The 21,675-nt window shown below is 36.2% G+C and overlaps 1 protein-coding gene across 1 annotated transcript in view; it reads left to right on the top strand.

Moving 5' to 3' along the window:
- rasa1a (RAS p21 protein activator (GTPase activating protein) 1a) overlaps positions 1 to 16,674 on the top strand; it is a 178,158-nt gene extending 161,484 nt beyond the window's left edge. Inside the window, exons 20-25 of the mRNA XM_028804718.2 lie at positions 1,953 to 2,039; positions 4,181 to 4,248; positions 7,567 to 7,655; positions 9,453 to 9,530; positions 10,786 to 10,917; positions 14,893 to 16,674. Coding sequence (XP_028660551.1) covers positions 1,953 to 2,039; positions 4,181 to 4,248; positions 7,567 to 7,655; positions 9,453 to 9,530; positions 10,786 to 10,917; positions 14,893 to 14,976 — 538 coding nt within the window. The 3' untranslated portion in view covers positions 14,977 to 16,674. The remainder of the gene's footprint in view (positions 1 to 1,952; positions 2,040 to 4,180; positions 4,249 to 7,566; positions 7,656 to 9,452; positions 9,531 to 10,785; positions 10,918 to 14,892) is intronic.
- The last annotated feature ends 5,001 nt before the right edge of the window (positions 16,675 to 21,675 follow it).

Raw genomic sequence — 21,675 nt, 5'->3', positions numbered from 1 at the left:
GTCCTTTTGTCCCTCCTTAGTGTCCAACCTCTCATACAACTCATCATACGCCTTTTCTTTAGCCTTCTCCACCTCTCTCTTCACCTTGCGCCTTATCTCCTTGTACTCTTGTCTACTTTCTGCATCTCTCTGACTATCCCACTTCTTCTTTGCCATCCTCTTCCTCTGTATACACTCTTGTACTTCCCCATTCCACCACCAGGTTTCCTTTTTCTCCTTCCTCTGTCCAGATGTCACGCCAAGCACCCTTCTTGCTGTTACAAATACTACATCTGCTGTAGTTTCCCAACTGTCTGGTAAATCTTCACTACCACCCAGTACCTGTCTCACATCCTCCCTAAACTCAACCTTGCAGTCTTCCTTTTTCAACTAACACCATTTGATTCTTGGCTCTGCCCTCACTCTCTTCCTCTTCTTGATCAATAACGTCATCCTTCAGACCACCATCCTATGCTGTTTAACTACACTTTCCCCTGCCACTACTTCGCAGTTTTCAATCTCCTTCAGATTGACTCTTCTCCATAGGATGTAATCTACCTGTGTGCATCTTCCTCTACTCTTGTACGTAACCCTATGTTCCTCCCTCTTCTTAAAATATGTATTCACCAGAGCCATGTCCATCCTTTTGGCAAAATCCACAATCCTCTGACCTTCTTCATTCCTCTCCTTGACACCATACCTACCCATCACCTCCTCATCTCCTCTGTTCCCTTCACCAACATGTCTATTGAAATTCGCTCCAATCACCCCTTTCTGTCCCTTGGGTACACTGTTCATCACTTCATCCAACTCACTCTAAAAATCTTCTTTCTCATCCATTGCACACCCAACTTGTGGGGCATATGTGCTAACAACATTCATCATCACACTTCCAATTTACAGCTTCATAATCATTACTCTGTCTGACACTCTTTTCACCTCCAAAACACTCTTGACATACTGTTCCTTCAGAATAACCGCTACTCCATTTCTCCTCCTATCCACACCATGATAGAACAATTTGAATCCACCTCTGATCCACCTGGCCTTACTCCCCTTCCATTTAGTCTCTTGCACGCACAATATATCAACCTTCCATCTCTCCATCATATCTGCTAACACTCTCCCCTTACCAGTCATACTGCCAACATTCAAAGTTCCTACCCTCAGTTCCACACTCTTTACCTTCTTCCTCTCCTCCTGCCTCTGGACACGTCTCCCCCCTCTTCTTCTCCTCCTTCTTATTCTTCAGCCAACAGTAGTCCAGTTTTCACTAGCACAATGTTGGCTAACAGTACTGGTGGTGGTCATTGTTAACCTGGGGCTTGACCGATCCAGTATGGTAATTTGTATTGTTGTCCGCATGTTGATTTGGCAAAATTTTACACCGGATGCCCTTCCTGATGTAACCCTCCCCATTTATCCGGGCTTGGAACCGGCACTAAGAAACACACTGGTTTGTGCATCCCCTGTGACTGGGTTAATAACTCAGTTTTACTAATCAGCAAAATTTAGTTGATAAGTAGTAATTACATAAATGATGCTTACAACCAAATTTAAAGTATAGACAGTATAAAAGTATAGGAAAATTCATGTTTTTAACAAATGAATGTTTACATTTCATATTTTTAATTTATTTTTAAGTATGTTTTACAGTAATGTCTCTTTTTAATCCTGAAACAGCAAGCCTGAAATAATGTTAATTGTAATGTCCATTTTAGGAGCTGTGTTTTGTTTACCTAAAAACCTTTGTTATTTAAATGAACTATGTTATCTACAGTATAGGGCAAATATATTTTGAAAACAATTACCTAATACGTATATAAGTGTCTTCATTAATGGTCTTACATATGTAGAGAGTGTTAATGCAAAATTTGTAAGTATAGTTACTCGGAATTTATCACTTGCCTATATTTTACATAATGTACGAGGGTCAATATTTTTTTTCTTTTTTCATTCTTGCATGTCCAAAGAACTTTAAGGTTTATTTATGGATGCTTACAGAAATCAGTACAACAAAAATGGCCACACAACACAACAATGAGAACTAGAGTTGTCAGGTAGGTCTCATATACATTACTGTGATACTTTAAAGGTCAAATAATGAAATCTTTCCAGCTAGAAATCTCTTGCATTTTAAAATTGATGCAATAAACCCAGATTTTGGTATGATGCGAAAGAGATTTGGAAAAATACAACTCGTATGACTTGTCTCTGTGCCATTCCAAAGAGAGACAACAGAAATTCTTATACTGTACTAGCTGCTTTTTGTGCTAGGTTTATTACTAATACAGCCATGTCATCCAGTAATAAATGAGTAGTTAAATGGAGCCTATCTTTTGAAAGCCTTTCTTTTAAAGGTTTAAATACCTGGAACCAGATAATTATTCTGGTTCCGAATTGTTCTTTGCATTAGTAGAAGAGCAGAATTAGAGTTGCCAGCCACCCAAACCTGTTCTTCCGAAACATTTTTAATGTAATTTTAGGGTCTCGGATGGACAGCACTGGGTTGAAGGATAGTGAACATTCCTGAATATGATGCCAGTTTATCAATGTAATATTCTCAAATCCATTTAATCAATTTCAGGATTACTGGGTCAGAATATGTCTTTCATCACTTAGGCCAGCCTTAGATGTAGCACTAGTCCATGAAGTTCAGGTTTATACTCCAGCATCTGATACTGGAACTGGAAACAGTTTACACACATTAGATAATGGTTTAAAAAAAAAAAAAAAAAGGCAGTGGCGGGGGTTGTTTGTTGCAGCAGAATCATGTATGACCACCTGCTGAAACTCCTAACACAAACAGTTAAACATTACTGTTTAAACATTAACCGCCTAAAATGGAGAAAGTAAACGAACCTGTAGTCTTATGGCTTCTCCATAAGCAGTTTGGAGTCAGGTGTTCCAATCAATGAGATTGGAGATGTGGGTTGAAGGTCCTCTACAGTATAAGGAAAGCTCACAAAGGTTGCAAATCACTGTTTAAACAGAATTGATATATAGCAAAATAGGGTAAGGCATATGGTTATTGGTGGCAGAAAAGTTTCTGCCTGTTGAATCTTTCACTTGTGCGAACATGGCTTAGAAAAATCAATTGTATTGTTCTAAGCCATTTGCCTGTTTTAAAAACCTCTGTGTTACAGATCCCACCTTCTCTCTGATAAATGATAAGATATTGGAATGCAGTCAAAAAATGTTCATTGGTCATAAAACGATACTTTGTTTTTACTTTCAGTCTTCAAATAAAAATGCATATATAGGATTATTTTAAATTGAGTCAATGAAGATATATTCATGTGCATTCCATGCATGCAAATAATACCACTTTTCCAGTTCCCATTGTCACTGCACCAAACCTAGCAATTCCTACAACTGTTGCCTTGTTTTGTCCTTTTTCAGGCAGTTTCTCTCAGAACACATTTCAATAATAGACTACCACTGGGAATCAGAGGAATATATAATCTGGATTGCAGTTTTCATGCAAACTAATGTTATTTTAACGCTGTTACTGATGAAAGTGATGGCAGTCTGCAGACACTGCTTGCATTTCTTTTAGTTTTCCCATTTTTGGTAATTTTTTTTTACATTTTTTTTTTTTTGTAGTATTTTTTGTAGTCTGCTTTTTAGATGCATTATATTATTTATGTGATAGTAGTTGGAATGTGTAAAGCTGCAATCTCTCATGTTAAAAAAGAAGCTACTAAACTATTTGTTTTGTATTCTCTTGCTAAAGCTGGTGTTATAACATTAAACTAAACTTACAAGGGCACAGATTCAGTCCAGATTTGTGACGTGAATCAAGATATTGTAAGTCCTCTTTGTATACACAATCAAACTAAAAGGATGTTTTTACAAGGCAGTGTACCATTAAACTCTGAAATATTTTGCATTCACATGGGTTCTGGAAGTTACAAAATACTATTATTGTGTTTTTTCAATTTATATTAATGATGATTATGTTGAAATGTTTAACTGGAAAGGTATACATATTAAAAATTAAGTAAAAAAAAAAAAATAAGGATAATAAAATTCTACATTTAGGAAGATGCAATGTTTTGCACAGTTCTAAATATATACCTTGAAAATCTAAAATGTTTTTTAAAGTTAGAAAACTGAACAGAATCACATTTTATGATTCCTAACAGCTTTTAATTTTTATTTACAAAAATTATTCAATTGCTTTTTGCTTTTCATGCAGTGGGTTTGTTTTTTTGAGACTGATTTGTCCAGCAATACTGAATCCAAGAATGTTTAATATTATTTCAGGTATGTTTTTTTAAATTTACATAGTAAATGTATATATGTAATTATATAAAATGCTTTTAAGCTTTTCTTTTAATCTTGCTATTTTATTCAAGTACTGTACATATTGCTGTGTATATTATTTTAGCTACATTTGTCCAAAATTACCAAAGTTCTTTAGCTTTCAGTTTACTTCATAGAACAGTTCAGGCAATAGTGTGATGCGTTTTCATATAAATACACAATCCAAATATATTCTTTTTAATAGTTTTAGTAAAATTCAAAGCAAAACAGTTCACACAAAAAATAGAGAAAAATTGATATTACAAGGAAAGATAAGTTCTGTTTAAGGCTTACTTATTTCACGATTCTCTAAGTTTGGTCATAGTTGTACTTTCAAATGTTCATATCAAAATGATTTGCAAACTGCAAACTTGTCTAGAACTCCATGCTAGCAGTGAACTTGTTTCCTAGAAGACTTAGTTAACACTCAGTTTTACAGATATAGCTAAGAAAGTTCTTTCATTTTAACGTACATGAGGTAAAAGACTATATTATAATCTAAGTAGCTGTGAGAAATTGATATTCTATTGAAATTAAGCAAGCACTTAAGTAAATTTAATATTAACCTTATAAAATTGGTTGTTACAATTATAAAGATTATGATGTCATATTTAATGCCATTTTAAAAGTAATCTAAAAAGTCAGTTTCAGTCAACAGAATAATAAATTTCAGGATCATGCTGTATATGTATTGGAATGTCCTCTTATCTTAACAGTTATTCAACTTGTTGTGGATATTTTATGGCCAAACATTTTCAGCAAGGGATGTTTACAGGAGATTCTTCACAAATCATTTCCTTTGAGGCGGAATTTTCACAATATTTATTGCTTTCATCCATGCATCTGTCTTCGTAACCTGTCCATCCAAGGCAGGGTTGTGGGGCAGTTGGAGCCTGTCCCAGCAAGTACTGTATGCAAGGCAGGATCAACACCTGAACAGGGCACTAGTTATTACAATATTAAAATTCAATTATAACTTTACGTCTGACTAAATTTATATTAGAGAAAATAATGTACAGAGATATAGTAATGTTCCCAAAATGTCCCGTAATGTCTTGAGAGCAAGATCATCTTGGCATCATGCATATTGATGGTTGCACAGCACTGGCCAGTTGGTTAACTTTATATTCATGAGTGAAAAGCAAGATGTGATTCTGAGGAGCATTTACCAAGAACAGTTGTGGAATAAATTTGTAAAGTAGAATAAAACCTAGGTAATGTTTTCCAATTAAACAAATGGTAACCTAATTCTAGATTTCCCACTTATCTTTTTTGGTACGTGGCAGATTTAGTGACAACTACTTTATTTCTCTGCCTACTTAATTTTCAAGTTCAGGTTATGTATATTCTTTATTTTCTACTTTGGCTTTAATTAAAAGTACAAGTTTTGAATCTTTTTATTTTGGGCTCTACCTGTAATTAAAGAAAAGAATATAACATACCCTGAGAGACTTATTTTGCACTATTCCCCAAGCATTTTAATTACTCATTGAATATAATAAATTATTTTACAAAATGTTAACTTCAAAAAATATTAATTGTACCCCTTAATAGTAATTGCGGACAGGCTTGAGCAATACATTAAATATGAGCAGTATATATATATATATATATATATATATATATATATATATATATATATATATATATATATATATATATATATTTCTCTGAATTTACTATCTTACTCTTCTTTATTTATTTGTCTGGTTTGGTACAATGCTATAGCAACATAAAGGAACACACAGAAATTGAGAAAATGATACTTACACTCATTTATACAGAGATGGCTTGATTTTAAGAGTTCAGATATAGAACAAAATGAGGTATTTGTAATCTGTGCTCAAAAAACAATTCAGGTACCATGATTAATCTATTCCATTCATCCATTATCCAACCCGCTATATCCTAACTACAGGGTCACATGGAGCAAGGCAGGAAAAAAACCCCGGGCAAGGCACCAGCTCACCACAGGGCACGCACACACCCACACCAAGCATACACCAGGGACAATTTAGGATCGCCAGTGCACCTAACCTGCATGTCTTTGGACTATGGGAGGAAACCCACGCAGACACGGGGAGAACATGCAAACTCCTCGCAGGGAGGACACGGGAAGCGAACCCAAGTCTCCTAACTGCGAGGCAGCAGCGCTACCCACTGTGCCACCGTGCTGCCCCTTAATCTGTTCCATCACCTCAAATAATAACCTGAGTAATAAATAGAAGGCATGAAAGTTTGTGGACTTGTCTGTTCTCCAACTGCCATGTACACCACAACTCTCTCCACATAAGTTAAGCTGTGGATTCTTTCTCTCAAAATGTGCAATCTAGTGAAAAAGAGTGTTAAATAGAAATATATAACTCCTGCTATTTTGTCTCATACAGCCAAAGACAAGGTTCATTATCAGTACTGTGAAGAGAGAACATATTACAAACTGCTGCCCTAGGCCATCGACTCTAGATTCAGTACAACATTTCAAGTCGCATGTTTGTTGCTGAAGAAAACCTCCAAAACTATAAATAGGTTTATGCATTTTGCAAATACAATTAATCTGTGATCCAGCAGAACCTATGAACCCTACCTTTGCATAATTTTTTATTTTGTCAAGGACCTAGAGCTGAAGTCAATTTGTCTTTAAACGAGACACTTTTCCCAATGATCATATAGCTGAATTAATAGTGGCGGAGTTATCTGAAGCACCACCAATAATAGGACCAATATAATGAAAGCAGCAAATCTGAAAAAGTCGAGGAGACTGCACCTTTTTGGCCTTCACCTCTGAAAACTGAGTGAAATATATTGAAAATGAGAGTGTGTGTTGTGTGTATATTAGTGACAGTGAGAGCAATACTTACTTTATTGTAGTAAAAATAGCTGCATTACTATGAAAGCCTTTTTAAAAATACTTCATTATTTTGCACAAGTATTATTATTTTTTAACACATTGCCTGCTGCACTTCGACATCATGTACATATACATATACATAGTATGGTAACAGGGTTTTTTTTTTTTTTTTTTGCATATGTTTACCCTGCAGAGGAGTGCTCTGGTTTTTCGGACCTTAGAAAAATATTTACATTATTAGAAAAAAAGTGTCCATTATTTGAGAGATTTACCAAAATATGTTTCCATTTAAATGTCATGAAACATAAGTTCCATTTTATTTAATTAAACATATACTTCAGTACTATTTTCTTTATTTATAATAGTGAACTTAATTATTTTAAATCAGCCTGAAAGCTGGTAATTATTTATTTCTTCTTCATGAATTGCAGATCCGCCTTCTCCCACAGCTGCAAGGACTCTTACTTTAATAGCAAAGGCTGTGCAAAACTTGGCAAACTTGGTAGAATTTGGAGCAAAGGTACGGAATAAGAATATAATTCAGTAATTTTATTTGATGATTAAAATATGACTAGACAAATTACCTAGTAGAGATTAAACTCCTTTAGGAAATCCATATTGTCCTATATCCAGAGAAATGAATTATATTTAAAAATAACAAGGATGTACTTTATCAGAACACAGTAGCTTTAAAGGAAACATCACAGTAAATGGCATAAGACACTGATTTAAAGAAGCTACAATCCAACAGCAAAAGTGGAGTTTTATGAAAGGTTACCATTCAAGTGCAGAAAGAATTAAATGTTTAAGAGAAAATCATGTTTCTCCCATGTTATTCAAGCTATATTTATTAGCTGAAATACTTTTTATTTTCAGAAATGTTTTTATTAGTTTATCAACTTGCATAATTAATATTTCAATAATTAAATGAAAACTGTTTTTTTTTCTTTTATAATAAGAAAATTTTAAAGTCAGTCTCTCTATAAATGGAAATATAGGTATGATTTAGAAATTATAGTGAAATAATGAGAATAGAATAGTTTGAGGGTTTGTTTAATCAATCTCTATTCTCAGTACAGTAATCCCTCGCTATATCGCGCTTCGCCTTTCGCGGCTTCACTCTATCACGGATTTTATATGTAAGCATATTTAAATATATATCGCTGATTTTTTGCTGGTTCGCGGATTTCTGCGGACAATGGGTCTTTTAATTTCTGGTACATGCTTCCTCAGTTGGTTTGCCAAGTTGATTTCATGCAAGGGACGCTATTGGCAGATGGCTGAGAAGCTACCCAACTTACTTTCTCTCTCTCTCTTGCGCTGACTTTCTCTGATCCTGACGTAGGGGGATTGAGCAGGGGGGCTGTTCGCACACCTAGACGATACGGACGCTCGTCTAAAAATGCTGAAAGATTATCTTCACATTGCTACCTTCTGTGCAGCTGCTTCGTGAAGCGACATGCTGCACGGTGCTTCGCATACTTAAAAGCTCGAAGGGCACGTATTGATTTTTGATTGTTTGTTTTTCTCTCTCTCTCTCTATCTCTCTCTCTCTCTTTCTCTGCTCCTGACGGAGGGGGTGTGAGCTGCCGCCTTCAACAGCTTTGTGCCACGGTGCTTCGCATACTTAAAAGCCAAACAGCCCTATTGATTTGTTTGCTTTCCTCTCTCTTTCTGATATTCTGTGCTCCTGACGCGCACTCCTTTGAAGAGGAAGATATGTTTGCATTCTTTTAATTGTGAGACGGAACTGTCATCTCTGTCTTGTCATGGAGCACAGTTTAAACTTTTGAAAAGAGACAAATGTTTGTTTGCAGTGTTTGAATAACGTTCCTGTCTCTCTACAACCCCCTGTGTTTCTGCGCAAATCTGTGACCCAAGCATGACAATATAAAAATAACCATATAAACATATGGTTTCTACTTCGCGGATTTTCTTATTTCGCGGGTGGCTCTGGAACGCAACCCCCGCGATGGAGGAGGGATTACTGTAATTTAAAAATGCAATTTCTTTATTCAAAAACTTTGGCAGTAGTGTTTATATACTTTTAATATGACTTAAGCAGCTGCTACCTGTTCTTATAATGCATATGTGTTATCATGTATAATTTTGCTGTAACTGCTTGTGGTTGGTCTTTCCTCTATGTATAGCTGAAGTCTCACTCTTGTATTGTTTGAAGCTCTCATAAAAGAAATGCTTTTTGACAGTGAAAATATATAGATGCTGGAATTTTATTTATTTATTTTTAAGATTAAATGTTTTGGATAAATTAAAATGATTATATTAAGTATGGAGTATGTTGCTGTCTCTTTTGCAGGAACCCTATATGGAAGGAGTGAATCCATTCATCAAGAAAAATAAACATCAAATGATTATGTTCTTAGATGAGTTAGGGGTTAGTAATTGTATTACATTTTGTTTTTGTGCTAAAATTACAATTTTGTAAGTTCTACAGTTAATTGCATTTGTAAAATGTATGAAGATTTTGAAGCAAAAATACAAATGTTTAATATTGTAATTGAGTAATTATATGTTAAGTAGTATTTTTCAAACAGATATGTCATGCATCAACTATATGTTTAAATAAAAAGTGCAGCAAATGTTTTACTGGACCTAGATTCATGTTGGAAAAAATGCTACATAGAATAATTGTCAATATGGCACAAGAGAAAGTGCTTCGCTACTTTTTTAACTTTGCTTCAGGAGTAGGAGTGTGTGTATGTGTGTGTGTATATAATATACAGTATATGTATTGTAGTGTTTTAAGAGAACAGTAAATTGTACTGCCAGCATCCATTTGATTTGTGGAAAGGAAAATATTGAAGTGGTACATTGTGGACAGAAATTGTGTGTTATCACAAAGCTGTAGACTACAAATATAAAAAATAAATTCTCCACCAAAAATGCACATTTACATTCCCTTGCACCAACAGTTATCGTTTTTTTTTATTTTATGCAAAGCTTTAAGATCATTGAATAGAAATTTAAAAAACAAAAAACTAAATTTTAACATTTTTCTAAATCCCCTTTATTGTTTGTTACACCAGCTATGTTTTAGGACAAAGTAAGTTTTTCAAAACCTATTTTATAACATGATCCCTTCTTGCACATAGCCTTAGGCCAAGAAAGAAATGTGGGAGAGATGTTTCTCAACTGGTACATTATTTCAGCAGCTCTTCTTTTCCCCTCAGAGATGACATTCAACTCTCTTTTCAAATAGTATTTCAAATAAAAAGTTTCAGAATTGCATAAGGTTTACAATTTTTGAAGCTTTTTTATGTTTCCAACATGCCAGCTCAGTAATACCATATCCATGTAAATTCTTCTGCACATAAAGGTTACTTATGCAATGTTCACTTCTGTAAAGTAATCCCCTATGTTGATTTTATTACTTTTAAATTTGGACAGTGAACCCTCAATATACAGTATTGCCAGCTAGGGTGACCAGAGTATAGAAAAGGCTGTGTAGCATCTTGAGTCACATTTTTTAAATTTATAAATCTTATATATTAATCTAAGAAGCTGAAATGTTTTGTGAGTTTTTATGTGATAAGTTGGTTTTTAATATGAGTAACTAATGACAAATAATTTGTAGAAGCATTAGAGGTATATCCTAAAATTGTTTCATTTTATTTTTTCCTTCTCTGCAGAATGTTCCTGAACTTCCCGATTCAGAGCACTTTACAACTGACTTGTCTCGTGATCTTGCTGCTTTACATGAGATATGTGTAACACACTCAGATGAACTTCGTACTCTTAGCAATGAGCGTGGGGCACAACAGGTAAGAAAAGTCAAGATCACGTTTAGTTAAATGAATTTTTGAAGCCATACTTTTATGACTCTTGTGAATTCTCAGATAAATCTGCATCCTAAGTATAAAAAGGTAGTTTCTTCTCCTTTTTCTCATATTAGTTAGGGAACATGTTAGAACCCAGAAACTTGTGTATTCAAGATTAGGGGCGAATTTCTGTATGATTTAACAAATTAATAAATATGAGTAAACTTTATGGAAAATGGTTTACTTCCCATATCCACAAGGATCTGTAGTTTAGGGTCATTTTCGTTTGTAAATTGACCCTCTTTGTGAGTGTGGGTATGTGCATGAGTGGGTGGTATGCCCAAATAGTTTGTCAGTTAATGTATTTGTATATACTTTTCAGAATGAAACATATTTTGAACAAATAGCAAATTTGTTACTGATTCATGTAATGATTAATTAACACACGTTCCTCTTACCTGTTGAAAAGCCGATTAACACTGTTGTACCCATGTTTGACTGCAGGTAAAAGATAGCTATCTATCTATCTCTCTCTCTCTCTCTCTCTCTCTTCTCTCTCTCTCTCATACTTTTTCGAGCGAACATAGCACAAGGCGCATCCTCTCCTGTCTTTCTGTTTGCTGTAACTCCCCAATCAGGTTGAACTGCTTAGCAATCTGGATAATATTCTTAAATGGATACACTCTGTTATTACACACAATTCATATACAAGTCTTCATACAAAGCATTACCTTGACGATACTAAAATATTGGCACAAAATCACTTTTCCAGTTTTTTTTTTTTTGTTTAATTTTTCATTGTTTTAATATGTTTTCCACTAATTTAAGCAAACCAGTGAAACAGTGCTCTCAAAATACATTCCAGAAGAATGACTTCATCTGGAATACCAAATTAACTAGCATATCGGCCCTGTCCAGGGCTGGTTCCTCTCTTGTACCAAGTGCTGTTCCCTTACATGGATTAAGTGTATGTGATAAACTTAATGTTATTACAAAATTCAAAATTTTTATAGGTAAACATGAAAACTGTTTTAGGGAAAAATATTACTATTTCATGCTTGCTCAGTAGTTAGAATCATGCTCTTCAAAGGAAGATTAATTTAGTTATTTCTTGATTTTTTTTTTTTTTTTTTTTTGTGGAAAAAAATGGCAATACCTAATTTTACATTGTATTTATTTGTGTGTCTTTATAAATGACATGTTGATTCCTAGAGAGATGAAGTACATTGTAAATGGTGAAGGAATTTGACACTATAATGTAATGGAATTACATAAGAGTTTCCTTTGAGTTGTATATGGATTTCCTGAATATGACATTCATATATACAACAGTGTAAATAATCATTAAACTGCCAGAAATTACTGTAGGGGGTCATAGAAATTTATATTTGTAGTCGGAACAATTATTCATTTTAAAATTATTTATCACCAACCTTTAAATACAATCTCCCATAACCCAGGAGCTCAATTACCCAGTGACTTGCGTTTAGCATGCATAATAAAAAGCAGCTCTACATTGGAAATCGTTAGGGGTGTGTTATATTGTAACCTGCCATAAATATAGATAGCAATAGAGTGCTTTATATGTTAGCAAATTAAAATGTACAATACTGAACAAGTAGCCAGTGCAGGGAAATGACTGAAGCAGTTTTATTGTCATGTGCTAAAATTCTGAGTACAGAATTCTATATGTGCTATATTGTATTTTGTAACTTGTCCGAAAATGTTACAATTATCAAGCTGAGAGTTAACAAAAACATGAATATGTGCTTGAACAGCATAGTCAGAGAGAGAAATATAGATAGGTAGACTTTCACAGTCCAGTATATCAGCATGTAGCATCAATGTCTGTTAAGATGTCTGGTAGACCAGGTCAGTACCATTCAGCTTGGCCAGGGGGTGACTCATTATAGAGATGAGGGTGGAAATGACCTTACATAGCACTCCTTGGAATGGTGCAGTTGTCTCAGTCTGTACTTAAATGTACCGTACTCCTCTGTTTAGCCAAAACCTTAAGAGGGATTCATTGCCCAGGATAATAAGCAGCTTCCACTCTCTCCAGGGAGTCCACTCTGACTCCCAAGATTGACCTAGTCTTTTAATACATTTATTTAGTGGTATGTTGGTAGTCTATTGCTATTTCCCCAGCACAGTACCACACAGAAAAATACATTGGTCTGTACAGACTTACAGAAAACAAGAAAGAGTGTCCTGCATACACCAAATAACCTCACCCTCCTCAGGAAATAGATGCAACTCTGACCCTTCTAGTAGTACGGCCTGTGTGTTGGTACTCCACTCAGGGCTGTCCTTTAGATGCACCATGAGGTATTTTTATGTCTTCACCACTTCTACATCTGCAGATAATATGATTAAGTATTGTATGTGGTCTGAGCTGTTCGGGGGTAAACAGGAATGGAGCCAGTACAGTGGGACACTGGTGCTACTCATGACTGTATGCAATGTACAGTACTTAAGCTGCACAAGCTGTGGTCTATCAGTTATGTAGTCCATTGCTCAGATCACAATGGTAGAAACAACCGTCATTGACCGGAGCTTCCCCCCCTAGCAGTTTGGGCTATATGGTGATGAATGCACTAGAGAAGTCGACAAACCGTATTCTCACGCTGCTAACCTGTTTCTCCACATGGGACTAGGTTCTCTTCAGCAGATAGATGACAGAATCGTTCACCAATATGTGGTCCTGGTAGGCAAACTACAGAGGGCCCAGTGCTCTTTTGACCAGGGGTTACAAGTGAGCCAATATTAGCCTTTCCATTGTCTTTGTAATATGTGTTTAAGGCTAGAGTCACTGATCGGTGGTCATTTAAGACTTTTGGCTACTCTTTGTGATGGGGACTGGTGCCACACAAGATGTTTACCATGCAGCTCTAACCCTTTGTAGGATCAGACGTAGATTGAAGATATGCTGTAAAACTTCACACAGTTGCCCAGGGCACTCTTTTAGTACCGTAGGATTATCATTATCAAGTCCAGCAGCTTTGCATTAGCTGAGTTTCCATAGTTCTTTCTTCGTCTGGTCAACTGTGAAGATCAGTCCTGGGCAACTGAGAGGCTGGCAGAATGGTGGGTGTTAAGTTGTTGTAGCTGGTGTATGAGGACAGACACACTGGCCATTGGTATGCAAAAATAAGAATGGTGAGGGGAGGGTGTATGAACAGTGATGCATGGTCTTGAAGAGTAATGTGGACTAGAGTAGTGTTGAATTGGTACTCAAATTTTTGACTTTGGTATGGACGCTTTTTCAGGCTGGGATTGTTCAGAATCAATTAACACATGTCTCCAACCCCTCGTTTTAATCCAGCCTCCCTAGTAGGCATGAGATTGGGAGGAAAGCTGATATTTACTTCAAGTACCACAAATCCCAAAACACGTGTACTGTTCTGTTTTACAATTTGGATATTTCGGTACTTTTCCAATACTGGTATGCTGCACAACCCTAAGCTGGAGTTGGGGGCATAAGAGCAGCTAAATTTCACAGATTGGTGGGTAAACTGTAAGCAGGAAGACCATAGTCAAACCTTTTTTAATTCTTGAAATTTTCTTCAGCTGAAACAAAGCAAACATTTTTAACACGGGGCTAAAATGACAAGTTGGATTCAAATGTTGATAGTGTTGCCATTAATATGAATGCTAAAGTTGCTAACAGATTTTAGAGGAAACTTGGAACCTAAAAGCAACACCTCTGTGTTTCTTTTGTCTTTCACTTAATTCTCATTAGTTAGAAGATCTTATTAGTGGTTTGTCCTGATCTCAGCCTCTACATCAGTAGGGAGTGTCTCAACATTTGATATCCACTGGCACGTCATTATGGAAATTACAGTGTTACAGAATTGAGGCGTTTGTGTTAGAAACAAATGTTAGAAAGGTCATAATCCAAAGAACGTTCTTCATTCATATGAAGATGATTCATGTATCTATAGACCAATAACAATTTTGTTTTGTTTGTGTTTTCAGCATAGCTTGAAAAAGCTCCTGGCAATCACTGAACTACTTCAACAGAAGCAGAACCAGTATTCAATGTCTAACAACAATAGGTAGCTCGTCCTTGGAGCACATCAAGGGACCCAGCATGCACCACTGCTGTCACCTGGCACCACTGCCTTGCTCTTAATATGGCACACCTTTGTCACTTTCCCGTGCTGTATGAACTATGCAAAAAAGGAGAATCTACCCGGCAGTTGTACACCAGTGACTTTGTGAGCTGTGTGTGAAGGACGTTGCACTCTGCTCGGCTTCTCCGTTTATGATCACAGATCTCTGAGCCTTGGGTACACTAGTATGGTCTTTACAAAAGTTGTTTGTAAACACAGTGACATTTTCTCCTGTTTGAGTTGCCAAAGTTTTCAGCCATTGTCTGACACACATGAGGACTGACATGAAGAAAGAACAATAGACTTTTGCTACAACTGGATTATCAGATATAATGCATTTTATACTGTAATTTGTGATTTTATGTTTATCCTAATATATATAATATATATAATATCAATCCAAGACTGTTTCATGTTTAAGTATAACTGAAATTTGTTTTGGACTTTGCAGGTTAGGTAGAAGCAATTTGCAAAAAAAAATAATTTTTTTTTTTTTTTATATATGACAATAAATTGTTAAAAAATTCCAAGGAAGGCGGCATCATTTCATTTGTTGCTGTGTCATTCGCTGTCTTTCCATATACAAGAGCCGTATTTACTCGCATATGAGTATCGTATACATACTATGCACAGGAGTGAGAAAACTTGTGAAACAACAGGAGTTTTGGCAGAAATGCCATGATTACAAAAGGACAGATGTTTTATTAACACTATGCCTATTCCTGAAACACTGACATGTTTTAAGCTACGGTTTACGCAGGATATTTTCACGCATACAGTTTGGAAGGAAACCACCTCTAGTAACACTTACAAACAAGCAACAATTGCTGGACGGGTGTTTTCCTTTAACGTGTGTGTTGCTGTGCACGGTGGCAACTAATGCATTAACTTCTGTGGCCATCAGAGATCACGGCTGGCAGCAGCCAGTCAGGACCTCGATTCTCAGCTCCTCGCAATTTTTGTTTTTCTGAGGAAATTCGATGGAGTGGAACAGAATGGGTGGATTTGTAAAGCAAAATGGAAAACGTCGGTCAGTGCCAAGTTTTCAAGACATGTACCCTATTAAAATATATGTACAGCTTTACTATTTTCAGTCAGTCTTCCATTCAAACAGTTGTGGTTTTGCGACAGTTGCGGCCAGTATAAAATTAATTGACTCATGGAGTGAACAGTCGTTTTTACACATTGTGTGTTTGAATTGATGGCCTCATTGCAGTCCTGCATTTTTCAAAATTCTCTCAGCACTTTCACATGGATCACCAATCATAATGTTAAAAGATGTGGCAAGAAACTCGTATGTATTGTAGGATTTGCAGCTGGTGCCCAATGCTAACACACATTTTATTCAGCTAGTGTCTTAGGTTTTGAGAATTTTGTTCAGTCTTTAGCAACTTTGTGTTTCTGTTTTATTTCTCAATGAATTCCTTAATGCTGACAAAACAAAACAAAAAAGGTGGTTTGCATTATGGGAATGCTGCACTCATATCTAATGTTGATATAAGGCATAATATGTGAGTAAATACGCTAATTCATAGAACAGATACTGAATGGAGAAACACACTGTGTAAAATATTTGCAAAGCTCATAGTTATGAGCACAATTGTTATTGTATTTGCATGTGTATATTAAACATTTTTCTTAAGTATCTACTTGTCTCTTTCTTTCAGAAATCAGATGCATTTGTTTGAAGCCTTAAACACTTGAATTTTTTTTTCCCCCTACATGAAAGATCAGGTCAAAGATTCAAACTTTATCCAGCTTTTAAAAATAATGTAACTTAAAATCAAACAGAATAAATAAATATTTTTGAGAAGGTTAAGAGTGCTTCGTTTCTGTAATTTTTTCCTTTTCAAAATTGCATTCTGGAGTTGGTCTCTTCTGTTGCAAGAAATGGATGTCTAACACTGCTGCCAGCCAAACACTGTCTCTTTTTTTATTGTCTATCCAAGATATCCTGTATTTAACACTAGAATTACCAGAGCCTACGAAAAAACTCGTAAATCCGTCCCACCTTAAATCGCGTCTTAAATCCGTTTGCACCTCTCCGCCAGAGTCTTTTGTCATCTAAATGTGCTGATAAACACAAGCTACTAGCAGCCAGCTATTCCATCCCCCCACCGACTTAGAACGAACTTCTCCTAGCTCATGCCTTGCCTTGATTTGATTATCTGGGATTGAAGTGGAGTTTTAGAGTGGAACTAATATAGCGTTATTTGGAATACACGCATTTCATGTGTGTTCCGTTTCTATAGTAGTCTGTGCAAACACATTTTTAAAACAGAAACGTTTTTCATATTCTAATAGTAAATGACAAAATGTAGGCATAAATTATATAACGTATGAAGCCTGAAGTCCATATATCAAAGAAACACTTTCACAAAAGGTACAAATAAGAGAACACGTGCGCTTTTATTCAAAAATATAACTGCACAAAAAAAAAATTCATTATCTCAAAACACCATGCAACATCAAAGTAATTCCCAGTTATGTCCACCACTCACACCCACGCCCATAACCATACAGAAGTGATTCATTCAAGTTTATGTGTCAGCTTTTTATCCCGCCACATCTGAGAGTTCCCTGTAATTTGCAGCTCTATTCAGTATCTCAAAACACCATGCACATTCACAGTAATTCCCAGTTATGTCCACCACTCACACCCACATTCCACATCAGAGAATTTCCACTTCCAGCATAAATTCACACCTGATCTGACGCTGTTCGTTTTCAAATAATATTACATTAGTGCGATGAAGTTTTCACATATATTGTCTCTTTCAGGTGTGTAATAGAAACCACAGCATAGAGAGAAGTGTGTACATTGCTTCTTACAGGAAAAGGCGATGGAAAAAGTGCATTGGTACGAGAATGCAGTCACGAGTATGCTGCAGAGCTATAGCGCGTCTTTATGTGAAAACAGCATAAATAATGTGAAATCATTCTCTCCTCTACATGTCCTGGAGTACAAAAGAAACAGCATACAGCAACATGTGGGGACTGGCAGGAACACTCAATAACACTGAATAAAAAGAAAATCAAGTGACGGTGAGATACGAAGAAGGCAGCTTCGCCAGCGTTTGTGTGTCAGAACCCTTTTGGGGGGGGGGGGGGGGGGGGGCGTTAGTATGCATTGTGGTACACTGCAGAGCGTCTTTATGTGAAAACAGCTGTGTCAGATGGGGTTGTATGGATTGATTCTGAATGCGACTGCGAGAATGAAAAGTGAATTTAAAAAAAAAAAAAAAAAAAAAAGCTAACCTTTACCAGTATCATAAGTTACACCGGCTTTTACGAACTCAAATCAAATTTATGTTGTTATTCTAAAATTGTAAGAATAAGAGTAGTTCACTTCTCGAAGTGGAGCCGTGCGGGATCGAACTCGCCACCCTCTGATTCCCAGTCAGGAGCTGATACCATTATGCCACCGCGGTGGTTGTAGTAACAGTGTCAATGTGGCATGCTAACGCGGCTTTTTTTTTTTGTGCAGTTATATTTTTGAATAAAAGCGCACGTGTTCTCTTATTTGTACCTTTTGTGAAAGTGTTTCTTTGATATATGGACTTCAGGCTTCATACGTTATATAGTTTATGCCTACATTTTGTCATTTACTATTAGAATATGAAAAACGTTTCTGTTTTAAAAATGTGTTTGCACAGACTACTATAGAAACGGAACACACATGAAATGCGTGTATTCCAAATAACGCTATATTATTTCCACTCTAAAACTCCACTTCAATCCCAGATACTGTAATCAAATCAAGGCAAGGCTTGAGCTAGGAGAAGTTCATTCTAAGTCGGTGGGGGGATGGAATAGCTGGCTGCTAGTAGCTTGTGTTTATCAGCACATTTAGATGACAAAAGACTCTGGCGGAGAGGTGCAAACGGATTTAAGACGCGATTTAAGGTGGGACAGATTTACGAGTTTTTTCGTAGGCTCTGGTAATTCTAGTGTTAATAAACCCGAGAGGATTCAATTACAAGTGTGTTAAAAATGTGAGGAGACCAAGGGGCCAGAAAGAGCAGGAAAAGCTGGTTTGAAGTTCACATTACAGACTGCATTGGAGGAGACTGGCGAAGAAATGGATCGGCCTGGACCTGACGCTTCAGCCCCTACTCCAGCCAACAGCGAATGAGGGAGCACAACTGTGAGTGAGGCGGGCGATGAGAAGTCAACAGTCTCAGGTGGGATATCAGAAACAAGTTTGGCCTCTTTATCCCCACTTTCAATATGACCAACACCCCCTGTGAGTCAACAGCATCAACTCCAATGGGATATGAAACTGCCATCCAAACACAGAGAAGATGAAAACGAGCTGTCTGAGCTGAAGGTATTGACCACTGCATTCGGTGTAAAAATAAATGATGCAAAGAAGGATATAAAGAAGGAAGCGGCAAAAATACATGACAGAATAGACGAGCAGCTTCAGGATATAAAAGACCTGGAGGTACATCTAAGCAGTAACTTTGATGTTAACCTTAAAAAAAAAATCCAGCAAGAATTGATGAAAAAGTACAAGAAATTAGCAAAATGGAGAATAAAATCAGAGTACTTGGTGCACACCTGAAAGAAGTTAAGCAAACATTTACAACTTGTATTGAGGAAGTTGAACAATTGATATCTGCAACTGCTGTAGAATCTGAATGCAAAGTGCTTGGTGATAAATTAGCTGTGTTTGAAGATACAGTAGATACAGAAGGAACAACATCAGAACTGAAGCACTTCCTGAAAACCATGAAAGTGAAATTCAGAGTAACTTGTTTCCAGTTAAACTGAAAGTGATTGCGGATGGCCAGTTCTATATCTTTCGTCTCTCCCAGAGAAGCAGAAAATGAACTGAAATGACTGACTCCAATATCATTTAAAATATGAATATGAGTCATTTTGTATTCTGGCAATGCAAATAAGATTCTGCTTGAAACTTGGTCCGCCTGTAACGTAACAAATGTTCTACAGTACGGTCTCAATTATCCAAGGTAATGTGGACTGAGGGGCACCTCGAATAATACTGAAGGCTTATGTGCAAACATAAGTTATGACAAAAATAAGATATTTCCATGCTTTGCCACTGTAATATATTTAAACAACTTCAAAAATAATTCATACAGTACTTCATAACCAAAATATTTTTTTTCTTTCATTAACAAAATACAGTACAGTATTGGTATTTTGTCTATTTGCGGTTCCCACGTGTTCAATATCCTGTAAGCAGCAATATAATATCCACAGGTACGGTATCCTTCTACAGGTTAAACACATAAAATATTAAAAACCTGATAAAAGAAGCAAAAATTAATTGCACTACATTTATATCTGGTTTAAGATTGTGGCGATCTAACTTCTCTCCTACTCACTTTTAAAATTCATCTTCTAAAGTTTTCCAAAAAAGCCTCCGACCATCATTTGTTTAGCTGCTTTTTGTCCCTTCTTTGCTGCTGTATTCCGTAGGCGCCTCAGCGACATAAGATCAGCAGGCGTGATATCTTCCTGTTGTTCCACATACCGGAGATCCGTCTCAATAGCATGTAGACCATCTTTATGTGATATATTTTCTACAACTTCTGTACAATCTTTGTCCTCCCCATCATCACTTTCATCTTTTCCTTCATTCAATAATTTCACTGTCATACCATCAGTCATTTCCTGCTCTTCTTCATCATTTAGCCACTCTTCAATTATCGTTTGAAGTGAGTGTCTCCAAAACAGGAAGGCTTTTGGCTAATTCAAAAAGCAGTTTCACCTTCGTTCATTATCTCCTTCTGGATGGTTCCATTTTGGGAGCACAATATATTGTTCCAGAATTTATTCAGAGTGGATGATTTTACATTGTCCCATGATTCCACCAACTGGTAAACAACATCTCATTCTCAAGGTCTTTAAGGAGATTTTTTTTTAAAAGTTCCCGTCTGTAGTTTCGTTTCAAAGTCTCCAGTACACCTTGATCTTAGGGGCTGAAAAAAGTGAAGTGACATTAGGAGACAAAAAAGAGCCCTGATGTCACCAAAAACTAGTTTGTTTCATCTGGGTGGGATGGAGCATTGTCTAGTATTAGAAGCGCTTTAAGTGGAAGCTTTGTCTCATTCAAAAAATTTGTTACACTGGGAAAAAAGTCTTCATGAAACCATTTTTTTAAATAAAATTGAATCCAACCATGGACTTTCTTTGGTGTCTATAGTTAACTAGCATATTATTTAAATTTATATTTTTAAGGCTCTGGGTTTCTTTGGTTTTCCTATGAGAGTTAATTTAAGTTTATGCCTACCTGATTCATTTGAACAGGCCAATACCGTCACTCTGTCCTTGCTTCGCTTGTACCCAGGTGCTGATTTTTCTTCTCTCGCTGCAAGTGTTTTGGTTGGAAGCGTTTTATAATTAATGCCCATTTCACCACTTTAGCGGTAAACCCTTCTGTCTAACTCTAAACCTTTTTTCCCCATCGGTCCAACCAACCAGCACCAGCCGTGACATCTTCTTCCCCTTCTTTGAAATGCTTATGAAATTCTAAAGCTTTAGCTTGTAATACCAGTCCAGAAAGTGGGCTGCCTTTTTCTCTCATCTGAGTAAACCACAAAACCAGAGCTTGTGCGGTTTTTCAAATTCTCCTTTCTTCATTGTTTTTCTTTCCGTTTTACCTTATCTTACCGAA

Source organism: Erpetoichthys calabaricus, chromosome 7 (assembly GCF_900747795.2).
Source record: "Erpetoichthys calabaricus chromosome 7, fErpCal1.3, whole genome shotgun sequence".
In the NCBI taxonomy this organism is placed as follows: domain Eukaryota; kingdom Metazoa; phylum Chordata; class Cladistia; order Polypteriformes; family Polypteridae; genus Erpetoichthys; species Erpetoichthys calabaricus.
The sequence above is the reverse complement of the archived record's forward strand: the minus strand, read 5'-3'. Positions and strand labels throughout refer to the sequence as shown.